General features: G+C 55.0%; 8 protein-coding genes across 8 annotated transcripts; 2 read left to right on the top strand and 6 right to left on the bottom strand.

Moving 5' to 3' along the window:
* Window positions 1–493: 493 nt before the first annotated feature.
* On the bottom strand, window positions 494–2,737 carry BO72DRAFT_451746 (retromer subunit VPS17). The gene is made up of 4 exons (XM_040945565.1): window positions 2,636–2,737; window positions 2,051–2,558; window positions 1,544–1,997; window positions 494–1,488 (listed from the first exon to the last, which is right to left on the bottom strand). The coding sequence occupies exons 2-4, from the start codon at window positions 2,504–2,506 to the stop codon at window positions 623–625; spliced, it is 1,776 nt and encodes a 591-aa protein (XP_040797385.1). The 5' UTR covers window positions 2,507–2,558; window positions 2,636–2,737; the 3' UTR covers window positions 494–622.
* A 151-nt stretch (window positions 2,738–2,888) lies between these two features.
* Window positions 2,889–6,098, top strand: BO72DRAFT_451745 (mitochondrial elongation factor MEF2). The gene has a single exon (XM_040945564.1). The coding sequence runs from the start codon at window positions 3,145–3,147 to the stop codon at window positions 5,857–5,859; it is 2,715 nt and encodes a 904-aa protein (XP_040797384.1). The 5' UTR covers window positions 2,889–3,144; the 3' UTR covers window positions 5,860–6,098.
* BO72DRAFT_451743 (uncharacterized protein) lies at window positions 5,988–9,058 on the bottom strand. Its single transcript, XM_040945563.1, has 3 exons — window positions 8,727–9,058; window positions 7,708–8,645; window positions 5,988–7,642 (listed from the first exon to the last, which is right to left on the bottom strand). Exons 1-3 carry the CDS (start codon window positions 8,865–8,867, stop codon window positions 6,337–6,339), a joined length of 2,385 nt encoding a protein of 794 aa, XP_040797383.1. The 5' UTR covers window positions 8,868–9,058; the 3' UTR covers window positions 5,988–6,336.
* A 306-nt stretch (window positions 9,059–9,364) lies between these two features.
* BO72DRAFT_242759 (GTPase-activating protein GCS1) lies at window positions 9,365–10,785 on the bottom strand. Its single transcript, XM_040939939.1, has 2 exons — window positions 9,966–10,785; window positions 9,365–9,907 (listed from the first exon to the last, which is right to left on the bottom strand). The coding sequence occupies exons 1-2, from the start codon at window positions 10,596–10,598 to the stop codon at window positions 9,485–9,487; spliced, it is 1,056 nt and encodes a 351-aa protein (XP_040797382.1). The 5' UTR covers window positions 10,599–10,785; the 3' UTR covers window positions 9,365–9,484.
* A 693-nt stretch (window positions 10,786–11,478) lies between these two features.
* BO72DRAFT_451740 (RNA recognition motif domain-containing protein) lies at window positions 11,479–13,786 on the bottom strand. The gene is made up of 4 exons (XM_040945562.1): window positions 13,274–13,786; window positions 12,666–12,972; window positions 12,359–12,595; window positions 11,479–12,306 (listed from the first exon to the last, which is right to left on the bottom strand). Exons 1-4 carry the CDS (start codon window positions 13,486–13,488, stop codon window positions 11,950–11,952), a joined length of 1,116 nt encoding a protein of 371 aa, XP_040797381.1. The 5' UTR covers window positions 13,489–13,786; the 3' UTR covers window positions 11,479–11,949.
* A 1,243-nt stretch (window positions 13,787–15,029) lies between these two features.
* Window positions 15,030–15,848, bottom strand: BO72DRAFT_242727 (uncharacterized protein). Its single transcript, XM_040939938.1, has 2 exons — window positions 15,831–15,848; window positions 15,030–15,772 (listed from the first exon to the last, which is right to left on the bottom strand). The coding sequence occupies exon 2, from the start codon at window positions 15,692–15,694 to the stop codon at window positions 15,224–15,226; it is 471 nt and encodes a 156-aa protein (XP_040797380.1). The 5' UTR covers window positions 15,695–15,772; window positions 15,831–15,848; the 3' UTR covers window positions 15,030–15,223.
* A 412-nt stretch (window positions 15,849–16,260) lies between these two features.
* BO72DRAFT_451738 (uncharacterized protein) lies at window positions 16,261–18,870 on the top strand. The gene is made up of 4 exons (XM_040945561.1): window positions 16,261–16,972; window positions 17,035–17,433; window positions 17,489–17,563; window positions 17,613–18,870. Exons 1-4 carry the CDS (start codon window positions 16,345–16,347, stop codon window positions 18,371–18,373), a joined length of 1,863 nt encoding a protein of 620 aa, XP_040797379.1. The 5' UTR covers window positions 16,261–16,344; the 3' UTR covers window positions 18,374–18,870.
* A 1,761-nt stretch (window positions 18,871–20,631) lies between these two features.
* On the bottom strand, window positions 20,632–24,513 carry BO72DRAFT_355706 (GRAM and VASt domain-containing protein; the record flags this gene model as incomplete). The annotated part of the gene is made up of 3 exons (XM_040940721.1): window positions 20,632–21,329; window positions 21,385–24,014; window positions 24,074–24,513. Coding segments are annotated over 3 exons (3,768 nt in total), but the record flags the coding sequence as incomplete, so codon positions are not given.
* Between the last annotated feature and the right edge of the window lie 381 nt (window positions 24,514–24,894).

The following is a 24,894-nucleotide window of genomic DNA, read 5'->3' as shown; positions in this document are numbered from 1 at the left end:
CTCCGCGGGCAGTGCGGAAGTCTATGGAGTTCCGATGCTTGGAAATCAAGAGTGGATGAGGTTTGAGGTCAGAGTTAGTTACTACGTACAGCGCAATCAGCGCAATCAGCGCCTTAGCAAGAGTGGGGGTGGGAATGGGGTGGGAAGAACTCAAAAGAATGTCCCTGGGCCCATTGTTCCATTGTACATAGTATTGAGTGCTTGCTCTGGGGCGCGACCACCTTCTCGCCAACTTGAGCTGTGTGACAGCAGCTCATCTTCCAGTTTCCACTGCCAATCCTACTGTCAGGAGACCATTCAGGAGATTTGCCCCTCTCCTAAATGACGTTGTAGCCGATGCAAAGGCGGGGCTGATTGGCGTGACTTTGACAGGGGAAAGAAAACAACAATCGTTGCAAACTCAATGGGTTCAATGCGGGCAGACATGGAGACTTCGAGAACCACAGCAGAATAACCGATTGAAAATTTACACAGAAATCACAGAAACATGAAAGGGGGGGGAACAATAGTTGCATACTCAAATCATCATACAAACATGCTGCGACAGAGGACAGGAACAGAAGAAAATCATGGTCAAAGGGGAATCTCGCATACAAATATGCCCATAATTTACAATGAGTTACTAAAAGGTACTCGTGGCTAGGCGACTCGCCGCATTGCGCGCGTCCAACCGGTCCTCGTCGTCCTCAGCGATCGAACTCACCCCGCTGGCCGAGCGCAATCGACCCTTGGCACTTCCACTGCCATTCGTTTCTTCGTCGTCATCCAGGGGAGGTGCAACAAAGCTGCCGCTCATGCTACGTCCAAGACTATCGCTGCGACGAGGGATTCCGCTCCATGCGTCGCCCTTGGGGCCTTGGCTCGAGCCCAAATTCGATCGTCGGGCAGCAGGATGAGATTCACGGCCCAGACGACTTAGTCCTCCAGAGGCATCAATTGCCCGAATATCGGGTCGAACACTCTCGAGGGTGGCCAGGGTGCGGCGCTCCGACTCAATTTGACGTAGAGTATACTCGCGCAAGCTAGCGAGCAGGTCACTGGATGTTCGCTCAAACCAGCGCTGTTTCTCCAGCAGCAGATTCGACGTGACGCGCTGAGTCCTCTTGGTCAAGAAGTCCTCGTGGCTCTGCGCCTCATCCAACGCGTTGATAGCCTCATCAACTTTGTCGGGGCGCACAGAGGAGCTGACCTTGAGCCGGTCGGCGGCAGCACGTTTGCTGCGAGTAGCTTGTTGAGCTTGAATCAACTCTCGCAGCAGGATATGACGGTTCGTAAGAGTTTCTTTGACAATAAAGGCGTCCGAGGAATGGTAGCTAAGGGGATCTCCAAGGGTGGTAGCTTCCGCGGTCGCCTGAACAGCATGGAAATCTCCGACCGTCTGAATGATCTTTCCCAGCTTTCGATAAGCGTTGGCTAGTCCCGGGTGCGTCTCCTGCACGTGCATCTGGCCCAGCTTGACGCCGAAGTCGGATTCAGCAAGACCCAAACCTGCACATCAATTAGCACTGGGCATTCTTCAGTATTGCGTATCCTTGAAACATACCTCTACGCCCCTTAACCACGCGATCAACCTTGTGGCTGGCATCCATAGCACCCAAATAGAACATTTTGACAGTAGGTCGGGCATTCTGTAGTTCCGGGGTGTCGTCCGGAGGGGGTGCGAATTGCTTCAAGACCTTCCTCCGGACACCGGTGGCGGGTTGCTTCATGCGCACCACAGGACTGTAGCCAAAATCACTCTCCACAAACAGGATCACTTCGTCGTCGTGAATTAATACCTCATTGCTCAGAACCACATTCAGCCACCGCTGCATCGAGGCTTTAACCCGAATTTCATCTTCTTCGGTCCCGGCCCCGGCCGGAGTCAATGGGGATGGTACGGCGGGTACGAAGGTCTCGGGATTGGCGGAGATAAGGTGATCGGCGAGCTTCACAAACTCGCTATGGGTGCGTCGAACATCACGGTATTGGGTGGTTCTAAATTTGGGGACATTGGTCTAGAAGTTGTGGTCAGCATGCGCAGGTGGAACGGAACCAAGGACCAACTCACGTGGACGTCGAAGCGCAGGATAGGATCCTTCTTGCCAGTTCGCTCTAGCCCAGTAATCTTCGCCTGTATTCTATAGGCCGGGGCAGGGGGCCTGGCATTCTGTCTGGGTCCGGTTTGGTAACGAGCCGGGATCTGAGATCGGGGGTGCTGAGCCTGGGGCTGTTGCTGTTGGGCACCATGCGACGGTTGCTCTCCAGCATTAGGACCACCAAGGTGGGTGTTCTGCAGTTGGCCAGACAATTTGTTCTGGGAGCCGAATTCATCTTCTCTGGCGCCCGACCCGTCGGCAGGCTGCGGCTCCCTATCGGCGCCGTAGGGGGAATGCTCTTGCGGGGGTAATGGAGACGAGGGGATATCGCTCGTCGCAGCAAAAGTAGTTTGCGTTGGTCGGGGCGAGGCCCAGGGCGAGGTGCCTGCAGGATGGTCGGGATCGTGCGAGATGGCGGAGTAGTCCATCGTGGCTGTCTGAGGGGAGGGGAGGAATTGATGCGACAACGTCTACACCGCGCTGTGAGCCAGGCAGACATCAATCAGCATCATACTATACTATGGAATGTGAACCTGCGATTGACTAATGCAACATACCAGTAAAGACTCCAGGGGTACTGGAGAGAGTTTGGGGGGATAACAGGAGTTGGAGAGGGCAATTGTGTCAGATAGATGTGGGGGGGAAGAAGGGGACAACGGAGGAAGCGATGGGGGAGTGATTGATTGATTGAGGATGTGACGGTACGTAACTAGTCGGCCTGATCAACCAGGCATCAACGGGTCACTGGATCCGCTCCGAGCTTCAATACTTTAACTTATCCATTATTTCCTTTTACTTCTTGATCGATTAATTGCTTTGACCTCTACATTGTCCTCCTTCTTAGCCATTGTTGGTCCAAAACAGCTCAGACTGAGCACCTTGCTTGGCCCTATCTACAGAGTCATGGTTTAATAGTCTATAACTCAACTCAGATTGACAAGCGCTCTGTGGGCAAGCACCGTCCCTGATGGTTGCAGCACTTCTGTTGCGCGCCTCTCACCCGGCGGCGCGGCCAATTGCTCTACAACAGGGGCAAGCATTGACCAGTCGCTTGGGAAACCATGTGATGCAATGCACCCGGAAACCATGTTTTCCTCAGCTCCAGAAATTCTCAAGCTCTGCCTTGCGAAGGCAAGAGGATAATCTTGACCGAACGAGAAATATCGGTATCATTGCCCACATCGATGCGGGCAAGACCACGACCACAGAGCGCATGCTCTACTACAGTGGCTTCACCCGAAGAATTGGAGACGTGGATGAGGGCTCCACGGTGACCGACTTTCTGCCCGCTGAGCGGGCGCGTGGAATCACCATTCAGTCTGCGGCTATCACTTTCCATTGGCCACCCCAAACAGCAGCCGGGGAGGCGAACCAGTCGGACCTGCAAGCCCCTCGCTCTGCTCATTCACACATCGTAAATCTGATTGACACGCCAGGGCATGCCGACTTCACATTCGAAGTTCTGCGCTCCCTGCGCATCTTGGACGGCGCAGTGTGTATCCTCGATGGTGTGGCCGGTGTTGAGGCTCAAACGGAGAAGGTCTGGCACCAAGCCAGCACCTACCGCATTCCCAGGATCGTCTACATCAACAAGCTAGATCGAGATGGCGCAGCGTTCGGCCGGACGGTCCGGGAAGTCGCATCCCGGCTGGCAGGGTGGCCGGCTGTCTGTCAGATTCCGTGGTTCGAAGGCGGGGACGGTCGTTTTGTCGGCGTGGCTGATGTGATCAATCTTCAAGGTCTCCGGTGGGAGGACGGAGATGGCAAATCAGTCAAGATGCTCAACCTGCAGCAGTTGGAGGCCGAGGAGGGTCGGCTGGCTCAGGAACTCAAACGGGCAAGGACTGCTCTCGTCGAGCTGCTCAGTGAGTACGATGAGCTCATGGTCGAGCAATTCTTCGAGCACGATGAAGATCACCTTGCTGTGCCTGCCAACGAGATCCTGCAAAGCTTGCGTCGATGCCTTCTCCAGGAGCAGGGCAGGAAGATCATCCCCGTGTTCGCCGGCGCCAGTTTCCGCAATGTCGGTGTTCAACCTCTCCTCGACGCCGTCGTGAATCTCCTGCCCAGTCCGGTCGAGACCCCGGATCCCGAAGTCAGCATTGGGGGCGTCACGGGCGGCCTGCGACGCTTGCTGTCCGGCGACCTCATCGTGGAACAGAAGGTGGCGGCCTCCTCGGCCAAGGGCCAGGCGAAGAAGAAGAAGTCGGTCGTGCAGACCGAATCCCGGAACGCCATCGAGAAGCTCCAAGGCTGTGCCCTAGCCTTCAAGGTGGTCAACGACGCCAAGCGCGGAGTGCTGGTCTACGTGCGTGTCTACTCGGGACGACTCGATCGCAGCTGCGCGCTGTACAACACCAACCTGAAGGTCACCGAGCGGGCTCCCCGCCTGCTGAAGATGTACGCCAACGACGCCGTCGAGGTCGACTCCATCCCCGAGGGCCACATCGGCGTGGTCGTGGGACTCAAACACGCCCGGACGGGCGACACGCTGGTCTCCTACGCCACCAACCGACAGACACCCCCGGAACCGCTCGACACTCTTCAACTCCGACCCATCAAGGTCCCTCCGCCCGTGTTCTTCGCCAGCGTCGAGCCCCACAGCCTCAGCGAGGAGAAACGCATCCACGAGTCCCTCGCCATGCTCCTCCGCGAGGACCCGAGCCTGCACGTCACGGTCGACGAAGACAGCGGCCAGACGCTCCTCAGCGGGATGGGCGAGCTGCACCTCGAGATCGCGCGGGACCGGCTGATCAACGAGCTCAAAGCCAAAGCCACCGTGGGCCGCATCGAGATCGGCTACCGGGAGTGTCCCACCGGCGACTCCGAGCCCGTCACCAAGATCTTCGACAAGGAAGTCGCCGGCCGCAAGGGCAAAGCCGGATGCACCGCATCAGTCTCCGCGTTCGACCCGGACCTGGACGGCCTGCCCCCCACCGACGCGGACACCCTCTTACTCGAAACCCAGGACGGCAACCAGATCATCATCCAGGCCCCCGGCCTCCAGATCACGCGCAACCGGAAGGGCATCGAGGAGAGCGCGATCCTGCCCGTCGGGCTCGACGTGGCCACGCTCCGCACCTCGCTGCTGAACGGCTGCATCGCCGCCCTAGCCCGGGGCCCGCAGTTCTCGTTCCCCATGCACAACACCCGCGTGCACCTCACGCTGGACGCGGCCTCGCACCTCTTCGGCACCGAGAGCACCCCGTCGGCCGTCGCCTCGGCCGCGCGCCTAGCCACCACCACCGCCCTCCGCTCCCTCCTCACCAATCCCGGTACTGGCACCGCGCTGATGGAACCCGTGATGAACGTGATCATCAGCATCGACGAAGCCAGCCTCGGCGCCGTCGTGCACGACATCTCCTCCGCGCGGGGCGGCCACATCATCTCCCTGGACGAGGACATCCCGCTCCCATCCACGGACGCCGCATCCTCCACCTCATCCACCACATCAGCACCAAACATAATCCCCTACGAAGACCTCCCGCCCATCGACCCCAGCAAAGTCTACGCCCCGCCCGACCCCTTCGAAACCCCGACCATCGCTCACCTCGGCACAAGCGCCAGCTCCTCTTCAGCCGCCGCTGCCCTATCGGATACCGCTAACCGGCCCCGCACCATCACCGCCAAGGTACCCCTCAAGGAGATGGTGGGCTACCTCAAGCACCTCCGCAGTCTGAGTGCCGGGCGCGGCACGTTCGTCATGAGCGTCGATCGGTTCGAGAAGATGAGTGGCCCGCGTCAGAAGGCGGTGGTGTCCGAGTTGAGGGGTGGGTACTAGCTACCTAGTATTTCTCCCCTCTATCCCTGCCGGGGCTATATGAGTCGTGACCCTGTAGAAAAGAAAACAGACATGTATTATAATTGCCGCAAGTTAAAGGGCTGGGTAGATGTCCTACGCATAGAAGCCTTGTTTTCCTTTGAATAGCTGAAACGACTTTGCTTTCGAGATCACATACATGGACGGACAAACTCCTTTAGATCTCCAGAACGAGTGAATTACCGGTATTCATGAAAGAGAACACAAGAATAGACCTTTTTTTCCCTTGAGATTAAATCAAGTCGAAGCAAGTCTCCAAATTAAGGTATCATCAATCCACCATCAGAGAGCCAATAGTGACAATTAAGGAAAACAACACAACACACAACATGGTATTTGTGAAACATGGCATCTCATCTCATTACTGGGGGCATTAAAAAAAAAGGGAAAACAATTTCATAATAGGAGCCAATACGACTGAGCAGAGTTGCAAGAGAATCATTCCATCACAGTCTCCAAGAACTCCAGCAACGTCGGATCCAAACTAAACGGCCGGATCGCCTGCTCCTCCACGTCCGGCTCCGAGTAAGTGAAGTCCGCGCCCCACCACGGCGTCTCCCGCAAGGGGTCCGAGTAAGCCGACTTCGATTGCTGGGCGCCGCCGCGCTGGGCGTAGTAGTGCTCCAGACTGCCGTTGTCGGTGCGGCCGGCCAAGGTGGCAAGCTGGGGGATCCCGTTCAGATCGAAGCCGTGGATGGTGGCGATGCGGTGCAGGAGGTGCTCGCAGGAGATGAACGCCCGGCGGGAGCTGGGGCTCCGGCTGGCGATCGCGTGGAGCCAGCGCAGGCATTTTTTCGCCCGCTCAAGGACCTCCTCGGGCTCCTCGGCCGTACCCACAGATCCTTGACCTTCCTCGGTCATAGTCCCCCTCTGCACATCCACGGGGCCCACGCATAGCTGAATCAGCAGGATGACGATGGCTTGCATGATATAGTGCAGGACGGCCCACCAGGGTGTCATTTCGCACAGCCACTCCATGTTAGGGGGGTCGGGGAGGATGGCAGTCAAGTCCATGGCAGACTGGAGGCAGACCAGGGCCGTGGCATCGGCAAATGGAGAGCGCGGGTACCTGGTTTGAGTGCCCTCCTTCATATCAGGACGGGTGAGGCAAGGTCGGTTCAGGATAATCTGAGAACTGTAGAAAGCGAGAGCCAGGGCAATCCGTTCCGGGCACGGCGCTGTCAGTTTCAGCCGGCCGTTGCTGTCAGAAAACTGGAAGCAAGGCTGAAGGCTAGACAGCCAGTCTCTCAACATTCCTTGAAAATGGATGATTTTGTCACTGGCACATTTCGGCAAGCCAAAGGACGAATGAAGACTATAGACCGCGTTGACGGCAGCATGGCTGATCACAGCAAGGTCGGCCATGTAGAAGAAATAGAGGGAACGATTAGGCTCGACGGCTTGTAGCGCCTGATTTCTATCGTCAATCTGGAATTTGGGGGTGTGAATGGTAAAGACAAACGTTCGCTCCCGCAAAGCAGGATCGGAAAGAAATTTTGCGGCTTGAGGACCATGGAACTGTGCTTCGTCGAAGGGAATGGGAGCCGGGATACTGAAGGACCGCCATTCAATGCATGGGGTACGGCCTGTCATCACGGAGAGGAGTTGCTCCAGAATGAAAAGCGACCACCAAAGACGAGTGCGGGACTCCCTTGATGTAGCGTCTACATTGAGACCAACCCCACGGAGGTTGAGCCCCAATGCTATTGCACAGCGGGCAGCACGTCCAGCCATATGCCACGCTCTGGTCAAGTCAGTTTCGCGTCCGTTCACATCATAGAGACCCGCAACAAAGGAAGGAGGAACAACCTGTTCACCTGGGCGGAAGCGAGATGGTAGATGGAATAAAGCACCCAGATCTGGACCTGCTGAAGATCCGCATGCTCCCCAAGCAGGCTTGAATCGGCATTAAGAGCTATGGCGCGAGACAGAAAAGTACGATCATCGATGGCATCGGTCCAGTCTTTCTCAGATAGCTGCATATACTTGGCGCCAATGGCATAGACCAAGTTCAGGATTGTAAGCCACTTTCTGCGCGGGGGCTCCGACTTGGTGAAAGCCTGTTGACATTGTGATAAGAAGAGGGTCCTGTTCAGCAGCGGGAACGACGGGTCGACTCTCGCAATGTAGATGCTGATGAGTTGGTCGCTGCATGCTCGGGTTGGGAGAGCTTGCGGGTCCCCGGGAGTCAGGTTTGAGAAACTGAAGTGGTCGAGATGATAACTAAGCGAAGTCATATCATCTTCGGGCAGGCTCTCCTGCTGTGGCTGCGGGCTCTCGGACGAGTAGCTAAGTTTGCCGACTTCTTCAGTGAGCTTCTGCAACCAGGCGATTTCCGAGCCCCTGCCAATATAGCCGGTCGCCCTGCTGCGCTCGTCCCGGTTGATGTCTTCATTCAAGGTCGCAAAATCGTGAAGAGAGCCCGCCGACGAGGAAGCTGCGGTCGATTGCGAGGCGGCTATGTCTTTGTCTTGTTCTTTGGAAGAGGTTGGAATGTCCTTCTGTTCCACCGAGCTCGGACCTTCACTGCGCAGGAAGCCGCCTTTGATCATCGATGAGAGCCGGTCAAGTTCGGCAGTGTCTTTATTATCCGAGGCCACGACCATCTGGCCCAAAAGCTCGTACGCGGTGCGCAGTTCTCGCTCAGCCTGCCTCAGAGCCAGTTTCTTCCGCCTGTCGAGCTCCTCGGCAAAGACACATTGCGATCCGGCTTGGATGCATTTCTCGCATGGCTGGGTGCCTTGACACTGTTTTTCAAAAGTAATTCAGAACTTGTAAGGTCGCAGATTGTAAAGACACAGGGATGCTGGGAGGCTGTGGTGACGCACTTTAGTCTTTCGTTTCTTGCAGGCTTCACAAGCATTGGAGCGTTTCTTGATGTGCGGAAGATCGGGCGGGCTGGATCGCGAGGAGAGGATGTTATAGGCCGGAGCAAGGGTTTTAAGATCTCCAGGCCGACCTGTCTGCATGATTGGTGAAAGGGGTGATAGAGTTGGATGCTGATGCTGTCATAGTAAGGTACTCAATTGTTCAAACCCTGTTGGTGGGGGGAGAAGGCTGGGGGTGCAGATGGGAGATTGAAGGCCGGAAAGAGATGAGATGACGTGAGACCTCGAATCTGCAGTGCCAGGTGCAGTGGTAAATGTAAGTACGAGTAAGAGATACTAGAAATACTCAAAGAAATACTCGACAATGAGAGGCTGGATGTTTTTGCCTGCGTCTGGTTCCTTGCTTGGTGGGTCGCCGATTCGCCGCCGCCTGCCCCGCCCCCGCTTTTTGTCAAGCTGTAAGCAATACACAGTATGTACTGAGTAAGTTACTGTATGCTTGTGCTTCTCAGATTTGATCCAATCGATGGTATGTACCAGGTCTCGCGCTTTTTTTCTTGGACGGAAGAAAAGTCCGATTATGCATATCAACCTGGTTCCTGGTGGTACTCAGTGAAAGCTAAACAAGGAATATATATATACATATATGTATAATGTATAATGTATAATGTGTAAATGGTGCCAAGAAAGAAATAAACGAGTACTATGTACAACAATAGTACTCCCTCCACTCCCTTCACTCCCTCCACTATCCAAGCTCACCAATTGTCATCCCATCCACTATTATCCTCGAGGCTTTTTCTCCCCGTGCCCGTCCCAGACGCACCAGAGGAGGCAGAAGTAGTCGCTGTGGATCCAGCACCCGCAGCAGCAGCAGCAGCACCACCACCACCACCACCAGGCTTCATCGCAGCCGTGCCAATCGCACTCGATCTTGATGCATTCCGGCGATGACTATCCTGTTCTCCCAATGCGGAGAACGAGTCCCAAAAGTCCTTTCTTTCCGGCTCGGCTCCAGTCCGGCCCCGTTCCCGACGGGCAGCTGCCGCCGCCGCCGCCTCATCCTGCCCTTCCACAAAACGGTGAAAGTGACCTGCTGCGCCACGGGCCCCAGTTTGTAGGTTTTGACCTAGTTGGGAGGCCTGCAGACGAGCCTGCGCTGCGAAATCCGACTCCGCTATCTGTAGTTGCCCCTCAGAGGTCAGCCCTATCCTACCACCATAATTCACCAGTACATACCGTCTTGGCCGTTGGCTGGATATAGCTATCATTCACCGTCTTCGCCCCCTTCCCCACCGTTGTTGTGAACCATCCGAATCCTTTCGTCAACGCTGCCATGGGGTCTTTCTGAAAATCATCGAACCCCGGCAGGGCCCCAGAGCCTCCCGTGCGCTCGGGTCCCGCCGCTTCGGCGGGCGGCATCCCGCCTCCAAAACCCGTGAACTTGCCGCCTTGCGATGGCGGCAGGGACTCACTCCGGGTGGCATTCGCCGATCCCAGTTTGGCGAAATATGCCTCGTTGCGCTCTTTCTTGGTTGCGCTGGCACCCTCGTCGACGAGTCCGTCATGGGACGCGGGGGTGCCACCGCGTGCCAGAGGGGTGCTCGACCGTGACGACAATTCCAGCTGCTTCTTCGGTTGTTGTGGTGGTTGAGTCGTCTGGCCTGGCACATACTCCCTCCCCTCAATCTTGGCAGATAGCCTCTCCTTCCATTCCTCTCCGACTTCGCCCTCGTAACGCTCTTTGATCGTGGAGTCTTCGAAGGTGCGGCCCTCGGATTGAGTGATAACGTGAGCGTCAAAGAAGGATTTCCAGGGCTCATTACCGCCCTGTTCCATGCGCATGATCTCCGCGGTCTTGAAGGCGTCCATGGTGATGGAGCGTACGAAGGAGATGTGCACTCCTAGGCCGCGGTGGGTACCGGCGCAGTTAAGGCAGATGAAGGTCCCAAACTTGGGCGATGCCTGGTTAAGGCAAGCGGGTTAGCATGTGAAAGCATCTCTAGCCGAGCAGGGCGTGATGTCGAAGGAGTGTGGGAATGGGGTGGTGTGGTGACGTAGGAAGATGGATGTGCAGCAAGGGGCAGGCAGTCATTAACCCACCCATTGGGGCGAGGGAGCGCCGCAATCGCAACATTTGTCGTTTCCGTTGGTTTTGGAGATGTGGAGAAGCTGATGATAGAGACCGGTCAATAATGTGTCAAGACGTAGTAGGGTGACGACGATTGAGTACAGTTGAGGGAGGAGAAGGACGGGGACATCGAGGGGTAAGGGAGGGAGGGAGGTGGTGATAGTAGCAGTAACAACAAGCAAGCAAGTGGCTCGCTCACCTTGGCCCTCGTCTCCGGATCAACCTCCCACATGCGAGACATGGCAGCTCAGGAACTCACTGATCAAGAAACAGACTAAACACTGAAGGGGTTGCGGGACAGGAGAGCGATTGATTTGCCTTCTGCTGCTTTGTTTGTCGTGGTGGAAGAAAGAAGTGGTGGTTTCAGGCCAAGTGCAGCCGCGACAGGCGGGCAGCGAGCGGGAGCCGATCGGCGGCGCTGCCTCTGTTGTTGCCGCGGGCTGCGGTTGCTGCTTTTCACCCTGTCCAACCCACCCACCACAAGATCTATCATTTACTCAGTAGCTCACTCAAATGCATGCATCTCATCGTCTGAGAATTCTACCGTGCTTGGTGGGGTCGATGTCATACATATTCACGACCAATTTACTCAACTACAACAAACAAACAGAGACACCAGATCGTCATTACAAGGCCAGCCTTGCGGCTAATCATCACTTCGATAAATGGGGGCTAAGATACAGGAGCACAAGAGCAAGATTCGTGAACAAAAGCCAGGTTCTTCCGTCACCACCACACATTACGGGGTTTTCGTCTCCCGCCTCACCGCACGGAGCCTTTTCGGGAATCCGTATATAGCAAGACATAAGATAGGTTATTGGAAAGAAAAGTTGAAAAAGATAACCACTCCTCCGGCGCAGACTAACTCAATCAGGATGAAATCGTCCACAACTTTTTCAGTAGAACGTTTTCGGTGGCTGTCTTGTCATCTATCCAACCCCCGACTGGAAAAATGACAACACTGGCCGCCTGACGAACGACCACGACTAGATACCGCCTCCAGATGACGGCTCCCGACTCTGTCGTCACCTCGATCCCTCCCTGATTATTCCATCAGGGATCACTCGTTCAGGTGGGGAACGAACTTGTCCTTTACTCAGCAGCAGCAGCAGCCGCCGCCGGAGCAGCATTCTCCTGAGCTGGAGCCTCGGTGGCCTCGGTGGCCTCCTCGGTCTTCTCAGTCTTCTCAGTCACCGGGACGGCATCATCTTCCTTGCCAGGGCTGTCGATGGCAACCTTGACAGCAATCTCGCGGCCCTCAATTTCCTTGCCGTTCATCTCGTTCACGGCCTTCTCCTGGAGCTCTTCGGAACCGAGGGTGACGAAGCCAAAGCCACGACCCTTGCGGCGCTCGTTGCGAGCCTGGAGCTTCTTGATCATGAAGCGGGGGATGGGGCGGAGGGCGATCTTGGCGGAAACGGGCTGGTAGTCGGCGAAGATCTCCTTGAGCTATTAGAGGGTTAGTCATGCACAGTGCCAGTATACGTCGACTAGATCATACCTTGTCCTCGCTCAGGTCATAGGGAAGGTTGGCAACCATAACCTTAGTCTTGGAAGGGATTCCATCCTCAGGAGGGCCACGCTGCTTCTGAGCACGAGGAGCACGGGGCTTGCCGGCCTGCTTGCCAGCCTCAGGAGCGGCAACGGTCTCGTTCTGGTTGGTGACCTCAGTCAAGGGGGCGACCTGACCAGGGACGTTGATGGGCTCGGTAGGGGCCTGCTCAGCTTGGGCTGGGGGCTGGAAACCGAGAGCAAGTATTAGCCTAAAGAGTACTGCAAAATCACGACAAGCTGCAGATAGAGCCTACCGAGCGTCCTCCACGGGGCAGGCGGCCACCACGACCGCGGCCACGGCCACGGCCACGGGCACGACCACCAGATCTCTTGCGACCTTCAGCACCGCTGGCGCCCTCACCGCCACTTGCGGCACCCTCAGCCTTGGCCTCGGCAGGCTCAGGCTTGCGGGCGAGCTGCACGGAGACCTTGCGCTGAAGGATCTCCTTTCCAGACAGCTCCTCAATAGCAGCGGTCGCCTCGTGAGCGGTGGCCAAGTCCACGAAGGCATAGCCAACGGGACGGTTGGTACGGGGGTTCACAGGAATGGAGACGCTCTCACTAGGTGATGACAGTTGATTAGTTTTGCGGTAAACTAGAGACCATTTATCCGTAGAGACGAGTCAGGCAGAAGGTGGTAACAGAAGCGTCCAAGGCAAAGTGTCCACTAAAGGGGCTACAAATTCGAAGACGACCACTGCCAAAGCGAAACCCAAAGTGCGCACGGGGGATCATATTATTTTTGATTGTGCGCGATCACCCCCAGTTACTCGTGGGCCGTGAATTGGACGCCGCTCAGACCAAGGGAAGGAAGAGGCCAGGTGGACGGAAGCGCGAGCAACAGGGAAGGAGCAGCACTTACATCTTGTAGTTCTGGAAGAACTCCTTGAGCTCCCCCTCAGTGGTCGCATAAGCGAGGTTCCCAATGTACAACCGACGTCCTTCATCGGCACTGGCGGCGGCCGCGTCCGTAGACTGGGCAGGAGCAGGAGCAGTGCCGTTGGTAGTAGCCTCCGGGGCGGTGGCGGCGGGGGTAGCGGCGACGTTGTCGGTGGTGTTTTCGACGGCAGTAGACATCTTGAAGGCTGAGGACACACAAAAGGTCGAGATAGGTGATTGAGGTGGTAAGGTGGGGGGAGGTTTGCGCGCGCGGATTGACTTGACCGGGGGATGTGTGTAGCTGTGTGTCGGGATGCAACAAAGGACTCAGGAGAGCTTGAGGCTGCCTTGTGCTTGAGGATTGGAAGTGGGAATTAACTTGAAGAGGGGGGCGAAGATGGAAAAGAGAAGAAGGAGGAAGGAAAAGGGTAGCTTGGTGCCCTAGATATGAAAGTTGACGGGAAGAGGGGGGGGAAGTGAAATTGAGTTGCAGTGGAAGAGGAAGAAGATTTGTCTTGAGGAAGGATGAGGTCGACTGGGGGGGGGGGGGGAGGGCGGCGAGACAAGGAGAAGGTGAGAGAAAAGGGCAGGCGACGAGGGAGGTGGCGGAACTAAACCCAAGGAGGTAATAAGCTGCCTTAAAATGCCTGAAGATGTCTTTGATGCCTGAAGGGACTAAGAGACTAAACCCGAAATAGACGCCCGACGTGGACTTTCCGGTCGGGCGGTCTAGGCGGTGGACGGTCTGACATCACTGCTACCCAGTAACTACCGTACCGTACCCTCTTGCTTGACTCACTTTCTCATCATCAACCTTCAGGCAGGAACAATCCTCCTTCCCTCTGATCAAGGATGCTCTCCTCCTCTCCTCCTCTCCTACTAGCCTCCTATCCTCCTATATTCTACGTGTTATTCTTCTATATCGACAGTGAATAACTGAGACTTTCATTGCAATATCTGACTCCTTCCTTCCCCCTCCCACCTATTCAATGATTCTTTCCATTAGTCAGAAGCGTCCCCCCTCTCGATCGCTCCACTACCTCACCTGTCCCACTGTGACTTTCCGGCTGCCCTGCTTTCCCGTGGTGGAGTCTCGCTCTATCGCGAACCTTCCTCGCATTGCGCATACCCCTCAGTACCCCTCCTCCTCCGATCTCGCCAATTACTTAGTATGACTGTCACTTGAGACAGCTTCGCATTGATGGATGCATTTCAGGAGCTTTATGCACGAATTAACTGGACTAAAATACCATTAAGCTCTCGGGACCAGCCCGGGGGATCCTCGCTGCAATCAACCAATAGCCAAGCACAGTTTTAGACTATTGGGGGAGCCGCCAATTCGCCTGATGAGGCTGTATTGACAGACTCAGCAGATATGTCGTAGTTGTGTCACGACGTATTTGCTAGACCAACTTCTGAACCATTCATTCGCTCTTGCAGACCCTGCTCGCTGAAAACAGCCGTGTCTATTGCATCTTCTGCAAATGGTGACAGTCTTCTGCGAGCATTGCGTGTGGCATGCTTTTTGCTGGTTGTCTCGCGTCATTGCTCACTGGGTGTACGCTTAGTCCCAGGTGAGCGATTTTCCTGTCCCTCCTCAACGGCCACAGGCAATGTACTGCTGTTCCCGTCTCTATCTCCGTATGGACGAACGACGGGATCTGGAAGCGATGTCGTTGATGTGCTGCCAGCCTCAACAGCAACAGCGCCCATGAAGTCCTCCGGCCCCTGCTGAGACGGGTACTTCTCAGAGGAAGGGTCGATCTTTCGACGCTTCGAGCTACGTATGCCATCATCTTTGGATGAGGTTGGCATGGTTGGGACGGTTGCATGAGTGTCTTCGCTCATGTCGCTTGACTTATCGTGTTGACGCTTCACGCCGGTGGTGGTAGCCTTCTGGCCTGCTGGCGAGCTCGACTTGATAGCAGACGTGTCATGAGGTAGGCTTTCCCTCCGCGACATCCTTGGCAGATTGCAAAGGTACATCGGATGACAAGGGCGGGGAACCAGGCGGAGAGGGGGCAGTGCTAGCAGATGGCCTCAATCGTGACCGCTTGTTTGCTTTCCCAGAGGTAGTCAGCAAGACTTGCTCAAAATGAGCGCTCCACGTAGTTATCATGTGCTGCCCGTATTGTGCAATGCTCATATTGCGATCTCTATGCTGTGTGAAGGTGGGATCCGAGAGAGGCGCGAGGACTAGGGCACTCATCGCCCCCGCGAGATGGCTCGGGCTGCAACCATGATAAGCTGCGAATTCCTCGTATGGAAATGTAACTGCAATCTTGGTGGCCATGTCGGCAAAGAACTGGTCAGTGTACGGCGAATAGGTGTCTTCAACGCGGTCAGTTGGGCTCAAAGGAGCCTGCGCTGTCTTGGAGATAGTTTTCTTGATCTTTCCTGCCATATTAGTGACGCTGATCAAAGCAGAATTGAAGCAGAATCCGAAGTCGAGTTGGAAACAACTATGGCTGAATGTATATGGCTGGGGAAGAATGGTCACCGCGAAGTCTTGCGACTTTAATTGCTAAGTTGGTGCTTACGCAGGAAGGGGAGAAATCGAGACAGACCAAAGGATACAGATTGAGATGCCATCACGATGGTTAGGAGGAAGAGGGGGTTATTAACACATGGCTGCACAGTGTTGATTTGAGAGTGTCATTGTCTGGGACATTCACAGGGAAACATGCAGAGGGTGGAAGACTGAATGGTTGAATGGTTGAATGTTTGAATGAATGAATGAATGAATGAATGATCTGACTTGCATCTTGCATCTTGCATCTTGCAGCTTGGGAATAAATTGTATACGAACAACGAACGGCTTAGGAATTGGTTTGTGCCACCACCCGCGGTCTGGGCCGGGTCCAATAATAATGGATAAATTAAGCTTTGGTCCCTTCCAACACCTGAAGGTCTTACGGTCGTCTTCCTGCTTTTCCTCTTCCTTATTCTCTCTTTTTCGCCTCCCCTCATCCCCTCATCCCCTTTCATGCCTAGTGAATCTTCTTTAGTCACTGTCTTTTAGACCTCATCCCATCAGGTCTCTGTTGGCCTGCAATGGATTCTATTGAGCCTGTCTCTGGTGCCTCTAATTCTCCTGAACCCGACCACCTCCGACCGACGTCATACCCGGCACGTCCACGGGCGCCTTCGCTGCGCTCTCGACGGCCCTCGATTAGACTCCAGCGCCTCCCCTCCTTTGACAGCTCTGGTGTACAATCTCAACGCAATGCACAGACTCCCAATCGACCTTTAGCCTCCCAAGTCGATCTTACCCCATCCAGGCCCGATGCGGACGATGAAGATGATGATGATGATGCCTGGCAGGGAAACCGTCGCCGCAGCAGCTCCGAGCCCCGACCGGGACGATGGTCGACCGCCCCCAACCCGGTTCTTCTCACTCGGTTCGCGACAGGAGATCAGATGCACACTCTTCACGAAGAAGCCTCTCCACAGAGTCCCGGAGTAGCTGCTGATTCCCTACCACCGTTGCCACAGCAGAATCCCGAATCACTGCAAATTCCACGACGGGGGAGCCGCGGTTTCATGCGCTGGTCGGGTGGGGTGCCCGCAAACCGCTTTACCAGGAATCGCGCGTCAACCGTGAGTGGGAGTGCACCGGCTCAGACGGCGGACTTAGGCGACGAATATCGGTCTCATATTGTGGATGTCTTGGATGTGATCGGTAAGTCGCCGTTGTCGCACAACTCAACCCCGCAGGGCCCCACTGATATCAGTATCCCGCAGATCCCGAAGTGTCGGCACTTTCCACCCTCACCAACGTCCAGAACTCATTATTCGTTCCTAATCTGGGGCCTTTCTTGAACCGTAATCAGACCTATACCCTTTCACCACCGCCTGCACCTCTGAGGAACCTTGAATCGTCGACCAGTGATGAGGGCGAAGATGAGGGCTACGAAAAGGGCCAGGAGCCCGCCGTCCGTCCTTCCATCGAGCACACCCTCACTTCTGTGGTTGACGAAGGCGGCGGGCCTCGATTTGCTGTCCTGCCCGAAGGTAGCGATCTTGCCGGGTGGTCTCCCGAGGAGATTGAAGAACTGAACGACCATGTCCGGCACATGTTGCACTCGCGGAGGTCCAAGTTCAAGCGTGCCATGAAAGGTTTTGGGAAATATGTCTCTAAGCGTATGTCTGGCCATTGCTACGGAACGAGCGGGTCACTAACGCATTAATCTCTCAGCGCTGGGGTTCTTGGTCACATTATACGCCACGTTGATTACGCTTTTCGGTCTGGCGTGGGTGTTGTTCTTGATCGGTGTGTATCCCGTCCCGTTCCGCTCCAAACATGCTGATAGATCACCAAGGTTGGATCAACGTCGGAGGCCGGCAGTCGTATCTCATCAACGTCATCGACAATGTTCTTGTGGCCCTGTTTGCCGTCATGGGTGATGGTTTGGCTCCGTTTCGCGCCATCGACACATATCACATGATCTTCATCGCACGTTATACCTTCCTGACATGGAAGATCCGTCGAAAGCGCCGACTTCCCGATCTCAAAAACAAGAACGATTTGCCTTCACGCCGAGAGGAGGACGTGGACGTTGAATTCGGCGACACTCCAAAGGAGGAAGAACACGAGTTCAGCGTGCTTGGACCGGCGCAGCAGGCCAAACTGATCCACCACCAAACCAAGCTTGCCAATTCGCACACTTTCTACAAACCGCACGAAACTTTCACCCACCATGCCTTTCCGCTGCGCATGCTCATTGCTATTGTGGTCCTGCTAGACTGTCACTCGCTGTTCCAGATTGCTTTAGGTGCCTGCACTTGGGGCATCAGCTACCACGTGCGCCCATTTGCGTTGACCACTGTCATCCTCTGCTGCTCGATCTGTTGCAATATCTCCGGCGGGGTCCTGATCATGATCGGAGATCGGAGGACACGCAAGAAGGACGTGGTCGAGCGCCTCTTCCGACAGGAGCTTACGCAAGAAGCGATGAAGAAGATGCGAAAGAAGAGACGCAAGGAGGAACAGAGCAAATCCGAGCATCAATCACCCTTGACTCGTTCCCATTCCACCTCGTCGCGGGCCGAGGACACGGAACCTTTCCCGACGGTGTCTTGATCTGCGCTGTCCGACTACAATATGATAATTGCTCTCCCCCGAGGGATAATGCACGCTATCTCTACGAAGCCATGACATTCCCAGACCTATACTCCGCTGGACAACTACGAATAATCAACCTTACCCAACGGCACGTCGTCCGTTTTAATCGTTCCACAGGAACTTACTCACTTCAGCGACCCTGAAAATCCACAACAGTGGTATGCTAAAAATACACGGCGTCCTAGATGAGTCGTGGCTTTTTACTAAGAGCTCGCTGCTTGCTTTTCTGCTCTTTGCTTGTCAATATCTCGATATTGATGATATCACTTTGGTCGCTCAACGCATATATATATCTATATCCCGTTTGCTGTTTCAAAACTAGCTTATTTTGATTTACTCGTCTTAGGCATTTGATACCAAGAGCACGTCACTTTCTTTCTTCCTCTATTGTTTTCTGTTGCTCTCTTCTAGTGGATGTAGAACCTAGCATAGGAACTGAGGTCACCAATCCTGGCCCCAAACAGCCCTCTCCCTCGCTGATGAGGCGCAACCACCCTTAAGCCTTACAGTTCCATCCCACGCAAACAGCCGAACCCACAACAAAGATGTCAGTCAGAACCCAAAGCCAAAACAAAGAAGGCACAACCAGCCCCAACACAGAGAAGCACCGCGGAACTACCCGCCCGCCACGTAGAGCCACCACACCCGAACTATAGAATCTTGATACAACTGAAAGCTCTTGTTCACCAGGGTGCTGTATCAAGCAAACACCCGTCCAAGCTTCACCGTCAACAACCCCCACAAGAAGTAACGCTCCCAACCCGACCCAACCCAAACCCAGCAACAGACAAGTTCCTCCTTGATGCACATGCCCCATCCCCATCCCCATCCCCATCCCCTACAACGCACTAACTAAAACAACAACACAAAAGAACCAAGCCGGCCCCCCCATCCCCCACAAAGCACCGCCACCAGCAAAGAAAGTACCGGGCCTCCCCATCATCCACAAAGACAACAGACCCAGCTCAACAACCTTAGACGCTCCGAAACCCAAACGCACCCAAAAGACCGATCCAAGCATAAGCGCGAGCTAACCCCAGACAACGCCAACAAAGCCCTAACAAAAAAAAAAAGGCTCCCATCCTGGACGGACGGATATATAAACCCACCCAACTCACTCAGACATGAGCTTTCTCAGCCCCCCTTGCTACGCACACCCAACTCAACCCTTCCCTTCCTTTCCCATCCCAAACCGACGAACATCACCAGCTAACTAACCCCACAAACCAAACCACTACCCAACCCCCGGAATCAACAGACCCAACCCAAGCCCTACTGGGTACAGCAGCTCGCCCCAAAATGTGCGAGCAAGTCTACAGCCACTACGCCGGGTGCAATCACCTGTACCGGACGGACATCCAGTGGTGCGCGGCGGCCAAGAGGCGGCCGGCGCCGCAGCGCGAGCCGTGCCAGCCCGCCAAGGATCTGCCCATGGTGCTGTCCAAGTGGGAGCGGGACAACGTGGGGCTGTGTGACCGGTGTTTGGATCTGAAGCTGTACGGGGTGCATAATGCGCGGACGACGCGGATGGGGTGGTACTGATTTTGTCCCTAGTCCCCTAGAACAGTGTGGGATGAAGCGGAGACGGGGATAAAGGCGGGTGATGTAGAACCGGGTAGCTTACAAGGGTGGGTTCTTAGGTTTTCTTACCTTTCCTCGGTTGAGGGTCCGATTAAATTATTATTATTGCAGACGTGTCCAGTCTTCCATGTATGAGTAGCAACTGAGTAGAGTGTAAAATAGGAAATGGTTCCAGCTAGTGCTGGGATCTAGCCTAGTATCGGCCTCTGTATAGACATATGATGAAGGAACGAGTGAGGGTTGGGTTCATGTACAACAAAAAGAAACACTCACGCTCGACGCGAATTATCAGAGCGGAGACAAAGCTTTCAATGATAGACCAGGAAGTATCTGTAAAAGATGATAAGAATCAAACAGATAATCTGCCTCCATAGGCATAAAACATGCAAATCCCAGATTGATGATGCTCAGAGGACCAACTGCTGGATTCAGCTCAAAAAAAATCGGAAATTTAAATCAAGTGTGCCGACCACACAGAGAACTCGCTGAACAAACATGGAAGATAAGAAAAGTCACGAGAGACTGGGTTCAATCACCAGCCAAGCAAGGACTGGCCCTGTACAGAGTCACATAGTGTAATTGTCGCTTTTGTCTGAGGGAGAACCAAACATCATTTACAACTCCCCGTGGAGAAGTTCTTGCTCCACTGGCTTTGCGTCGGATCGTCGGCTAGAAAGAATCTTCTCCAGCGTGTCGAGCCGCTCGCGTGTGGACCGGATGGCATGGTCCATCTCGAGATCAGACATCTTCTCTTCATCCACTCTGCCGGCGAGCGCACGCTCACCTTGCATCTTTCTCGACAGATGGTGCGTCCGCGAACCGGACGGCTGGCTGACCGTCGGAAAGGCCAGACCATCCATGCCAACTCGATCTTCCAGCCAGCTCCAGAGCTCACTTTCCTCTCGGCGCCACATCTCTTCGTAGGCAGCGAGACGCTGAGGCAAGGAATAGCCCGGACACCCGATATCGTGAGACATCGTCGACGACTGAGAAGGGCTTCGGAAGAAGAGCATGAAGAGAAGAATGCCGATGATCACGATGGTTACATTGCCGCTCAGCAAGGGCGTGACCATGTCCGATACAGGCCCGAGAATCCCATGTAGCGGTTCCAAGGGTCCCCACGATGTTGCTTTCTCAGCAGCTGCCTTCTCTGCTACCTTTGTCTCTGATGCAGAGTCTTCTTGAGCGGACTCACTTCTCTTGCGGCGGCCCTTGGCTTTACCGGACTTGGCACCGCCGGCGCGACCACGTGGTGCAACTGCAGCCTTGAGAGCGTTCACAAGCTCAGTTCCGAATGAGGTTTGGCCATCAATGGCACCCTTTTCAATGGGACCTAGTCACGATCAGCATACCTGCTACCGTCTCAGGCCACTTCAGAGAAAACATACCTTTCAGCCAGCTTTTTCCGGACCACTCGATAGTACAGGTCATCAGGAACCGGGTTTGGTTGTTCGCCGCCCAAGTGAAAAGGTATTTGGTCTTCGTACAGAAGACATTACCGCTTGGAACATCGGGCGTTTGGGTACTCAAAGTGACCAGCACTGCCTTCTCCAGATCCAAAAAGTCCAAGCTCTCTGTGCTGATACACTTGGTCTGCTTGGGCCCAATGGATCCATTTAGTGGCTTGATGTACGAGTATTTCCGGGTTTTACTCTCGTTGGTGAGACCTTTGTTACCGCTCTCAAACTGAAGCTCGCCAGACTTCTGATTCTCGACCAGAAATTTGGGTACGAATGCGCCTGATGCGGGGCCGAAGATGTAGGAGTATACTTTGCCTAGAGGAGCAGGAATGATTTCGTCCTTGATCACCTTATCGTACTGTCCCGAAGGATCAGTGAACTCAGTAGGCGCGTGGGTAGCGGGTCCAGGGAAATCCGTATCACCGTCGCTGGGGGAGCTCGCTTTGCTACCTTTGGCCTCACCGTTCGAAGCCGATTGTCCATTATTGGCGCCTTGGAGGAGCCCTGAGGCTTGGCGACTGATTGTCTTTGAGGGGACAGACTTCTCGCTGCCATGAACACTGGTGGCTCCTTCGAAGATGCTGTCGGCATTGTCCCCTTCCTCATCCTCATCATAAATCTCATCTTCGTCGTCACTTTCCACGTCGCTTTCAGCGGCCTTTTCCGTCTTGTCTCCGGTGCCGTCAGTGACCCTGGTTCCGTTTGCTGAGCTCTTGAGGGCAGGATGGTTGATTTTCCAGATGTTGACCATAAGATCATATGTGGACTCTCGACTCAGAAGACTACGGAAGGTGTGTCGCGCATGAAGAGTCTGGATCGCAATCGCATTTGGAAAGACCATCGCGGTTGACTCCTTCTCAATCGCCACAACCTCATCGAAGCTGATAACGAGAGTTGTCACCCATCCCAGAATGTTGCTGGAGAAGCAGATATGCCCCTCAGAGATGTAGATGCGACCAGCCAGAATGATCTCTCGCTGCAAAGCGCAGCTATAATCCTCAATCAAGTAGTCATCTTCGGGGACACTGCGGAACAATTGATGGAAGTCCCGGTTACGCTTTTTGCTAGCAACAGCGAATCCGGTGAGCCGTGGCACACTGGCATTAGCCCCAGGGGCTCCTAGGGCTATTGCGCTGGCACCAATCGCGCCGATCGTCGAAGTGGTGGCTCCAGATGAGCCACGATTTCTCCGCCGGGCCATCCGGCTTCGGATGCTACCGCTTCGATATGGCCGGGTACCTCCCAGCTCGCCCTCCACAACGCTGCCGCTGGGCGTCGTCTGGTTCCCAGTCCCTTCCCTAGTGAGCGATGTGCTGGATTGGCCATCAACGCCGTCATCCATGGGCGGGGCGAGAGAGGTGGCGGCCGGTTGCTCGTAGGCCATGGTGACTGCTCGAGCAGCGCGGCTATCTTCCAGTCTAGCAGCTTCTTCATCACGCTGCAGAACGCCAGGGCCTTTGCGCCGATCTGATGGTAGCTCAGGCTTGGTAATTACCACCCCGTCTGGAGTCGAGACTGATCCACCAGGAGGGATTGCTATGTCCAAGTGGCTAAAATCCAGGTTACCCGATCCCAGGGTGTCAACAGCCATGGGCTTCTTCTCGTCTGACTTTCTGCTTTCCACCGCCTGAGTCGAACTTTCCTGTTTCTCAGCGGTAGCACGATTGTCGTGCTCTCCCGCCCCTGCCTGACTGACGCTGCGACCTTTCGATTGCGCATTGAGACTGCTGCTGAGGGATGATGCGGCATTCTGTGCGGCAGAAAAGACCGACGAAAAGAAGCTCGACTGCTGGGCGCTCGGGGGATGTTTCGACGTCGCCTTGGTCTCCTCTGCGGTGGGACCCATGGCAGATATAGAATTCGACAGCTTGCTCGGTTTGTGGCTTGCAGCCGAGGCAGAGCGCACGCGCCGATGGGAGATCATATTGCCAGATGGGCTGACCACGACACCGTCCTTCGAGTGCATCGAGTCGGGCGAGGCCGCCACCTCCGGAGAGGCGAAGAACTTGGGGAATTCTGTTGTCCGCGGAGTCGGAGGGGTTACCGTGGTCGAGGGTTGCGGGATCTCTGTGTGGGGGGGCGTCCTTGGAGCAGGAGCCTCCAAGGAGAGCGGTTTGTCCTCCTTCAAGTCCGTCAAAATCGGGGCCGGGATTTTGGGAACAGGCTCGTCTTCAACTATGACAGGGGCCTTTTTTGCCGACACACTACCACTTCTGCTTTTCGTGCTTTTCGTGCTTTCTGCGGATGTCGAGTTTGTTCTATCTCGATTGGGCTTCTTCTCCGAGTTCGACGTGAAAGGATTCTTGAATCGTCGACCGGGAGAGGTGCCCCTCTTCTTTCCAGATGAAGGTACACTTAGGGTATGACCGTGTTGGCTCGTGGGCCTTGAGCGTTCCGAGTCTGGAATCGACTCTGGACCGGCACTCGGACCACTGACGACCGACTCGAGGTCTCCCTGAGCACCATCATCGGTAGCTTCCACGGAGGTTGTTTTGATCAAAGGGGAGGACGAGGTGTAGAAGCCACTATGGGAGTTATGCGAGGTGAGTGGTGGCGTGCTAAGAAAAGAACGGTCAGTCAGTCTAGATTTCATTGTTTGCGAGTCGGCTACACCCACCGGTCAGGTTCGGAGTCATCGGTGAGGAGGTTGATAGCGTCGTTGTCCGGAGGGGGCGGCAGGTCGTTGATCAAAGACGGATTGCCATTCCACGGTTCGTTTGAGCGACTGTCCTGCATGTGCTGGTCATCCTCCAACTCATACTGAGTTGGCAGTTCGTCTGGTTGCTTCTGGGTGTCCTTCCTCTTTTTCTTGTTGCGACGCGCGGCTAGTAGCTTGGAGAATCCGCTGGAGCCTGCCTTGGCGGAGTCCGCATCGCCGGACTGTGATTTCGGCCTGTCGGAGCTGGAGTCGATGGACGAGGAGCGGCCATTGCTGCGACCGGAGCTTGCCATGATCTCTAGATCTATGGGCGTCGTCTTGGTGCGACCGGAAGAGCTCAGACTTCGGAGGTCGGACGAGGGGGGCGGAACGGGGTCGGAGAGGAGAGATTCGTCCATGGCGGCAGGAAGTATGAGGGCGTAAGCGGAAAGGGGGGAAGGTGGTTTTTTGATGTACAGAAGGAAACAAGGGAACAAGGGTACTGGAGGGACTGGATCAAACTATGAACATTGAAAGAAGCATGATAGAGTGTAGAACCGGTCTATCTCTCTAACCAATTGTCGCAACAATAAAATCGAAGGCGAAGATCACTGAAGGGGAAGATGAGGGGAAACGGAAAGACGAAGTTGCTGGAGAGGTTCGCAGAACCGCAACAATGAATTGTCCTTCTTAGGGTCAGGATATGGGGTTCTTCAAGAGCTTTGAAGAAATGTAACCCAAGAGAAGGAAGCGACGTGAAAAGAGGGGGAGGTGGAATTGAGAACCGGATCAGGGGAAAA

Source organism: Aspergillus fijiensis (assembly GCF_003184825.1).
Source record: "Aspergillus fijiensis CBS 313.89 unplaced genomic scaffold BO72scaffold_60, whole genome shotgun sequence".
Lineage (NCBI taxonomy): Eukaryota > Fungi > Ascomycota > Eurotiomycetes > Eurotiales > Aspergillaceae > Aspergillus > Aspergillus fijiensis.
The sequence above is the reverse complement of the archived record's forward strand: the minus strand, read 5'-3'. Positions and strand labels throughout refer to the sequence as shown.

Bases quoted from the DNA above. Each gene is read 5' to 3' on its own strand.
- BO72DRAFT_451743 (XM_040945563.1), bottom strand. From the start codon at position 8,867: ATGCAGACAGGTCGGCCTGGAGATCTTAAAACCCTTGCTCCGGCCTAT. The intron at 8,646-8,726 runs GTGCGTCACCAC...TTTGAAAAACAG, and splicing joins GCAAGAAACGAAAGACTAAA to TGTCAAGGCACCCAGCCATG. The intron at 7,643-7,707 runs GTTGTTCCTCCT...TGACTTGACCAG, and splicing joins GCTTCCGCCCAGGTGAACAG to AGCGTGGCATATGGCTGGAC.
- BO72DRAFT_242727 (XM_040939938.1), bottom strand. From the start codon at position 15,694: ATGGCAGGAAAGATCAAGAAAACTATCTCCAAGACAGCGCAGGCTCCT.
- BO72DRAFT_242759 (XM_040939939.1), bottom strand. From the start codon at position 10,598: ATGGACGCCTTCAAGACCGCGGAGATCATGCGCATGGAACAGGGCGGT. The intron at 9,908-9,965 runs GTATGTACTGGT...GGGCAACTACAG, and splicing joins TCCAGCCAACGGCCAAGACG to ATAGCGGAGTCGGATTTCGC.
- BO72DRAFT_451738 (XM_040945561.1), top strand. From the start codon at position 16,345: ATGGATTCTATTGAGCCTGTCTCTGGTGCCTCTAATTCTCCTGAACCC. The intron at 16,973-17,034 runs GTAAGTCGCCGT...AGTATCCCGCAG, and splicing joins GGATGTCTTGGATGTGATCG to ATCCCGAAGTGTCGGCACTT. The intron at 17,434-17,488 runs GTATGTCTGGCC...TTAATCTCTCAG, and splicing joins TGGGAAATATGTCTCTAAGC to CGCTGGGGTTCTTGGTCACA.
- BO72DRAFT_451745 (XM_040945564.1), top strand. From the start codon at position 3,145: ATGCAATGCACCCGGAAACCATGTTTTCCTCAGCTCCAGAAATTCTCA.
- BO72DRAFT_451740 (XM_040945562.1), bottom strand. From the start codon at position 13,488: ATGTCTACTGCCGTCGAAAACACCACCGACAACGTCGCCGCTACCCCC. The intron at 12,973-13,273 runs GTAAGTGCTGCT...GTCATCACCTAG, and splicing joins TTCTTCCAGAACTACAAGAT to TGAGAGCGTCTCCATTCCTG. The intron at 12,307-12,358 runs GTATGATCTAGT...ACCCTCTAATAG, and splicing joins ATGACCTGAGCGAGGACAAG to CTCAAGGAGATCTTCGCCGA.
- BO72DRAFT_451746 (XM_040945565.1), bottom strand. From the start codon at position 2,506: ATGGACTACTCCGCCATCTCGCACGATCCCGACCATCCTGCAGGCACC. The intron at 1,998-2,050 runs GTGAGTTGGTCC...CACAACTTCTAG, and splicing joins TCCTGCGCTTCGACGTCCAC to ACCAATGTCCCCAAATTTAG. The intron at 1,489-1,543 runs GTATGTTTCAAG...ATTGATGTGCAG, and splicing joins CGTGGTTAAGGGGCGTAGAG to GTTTGGGTCTTGCTGAATCC.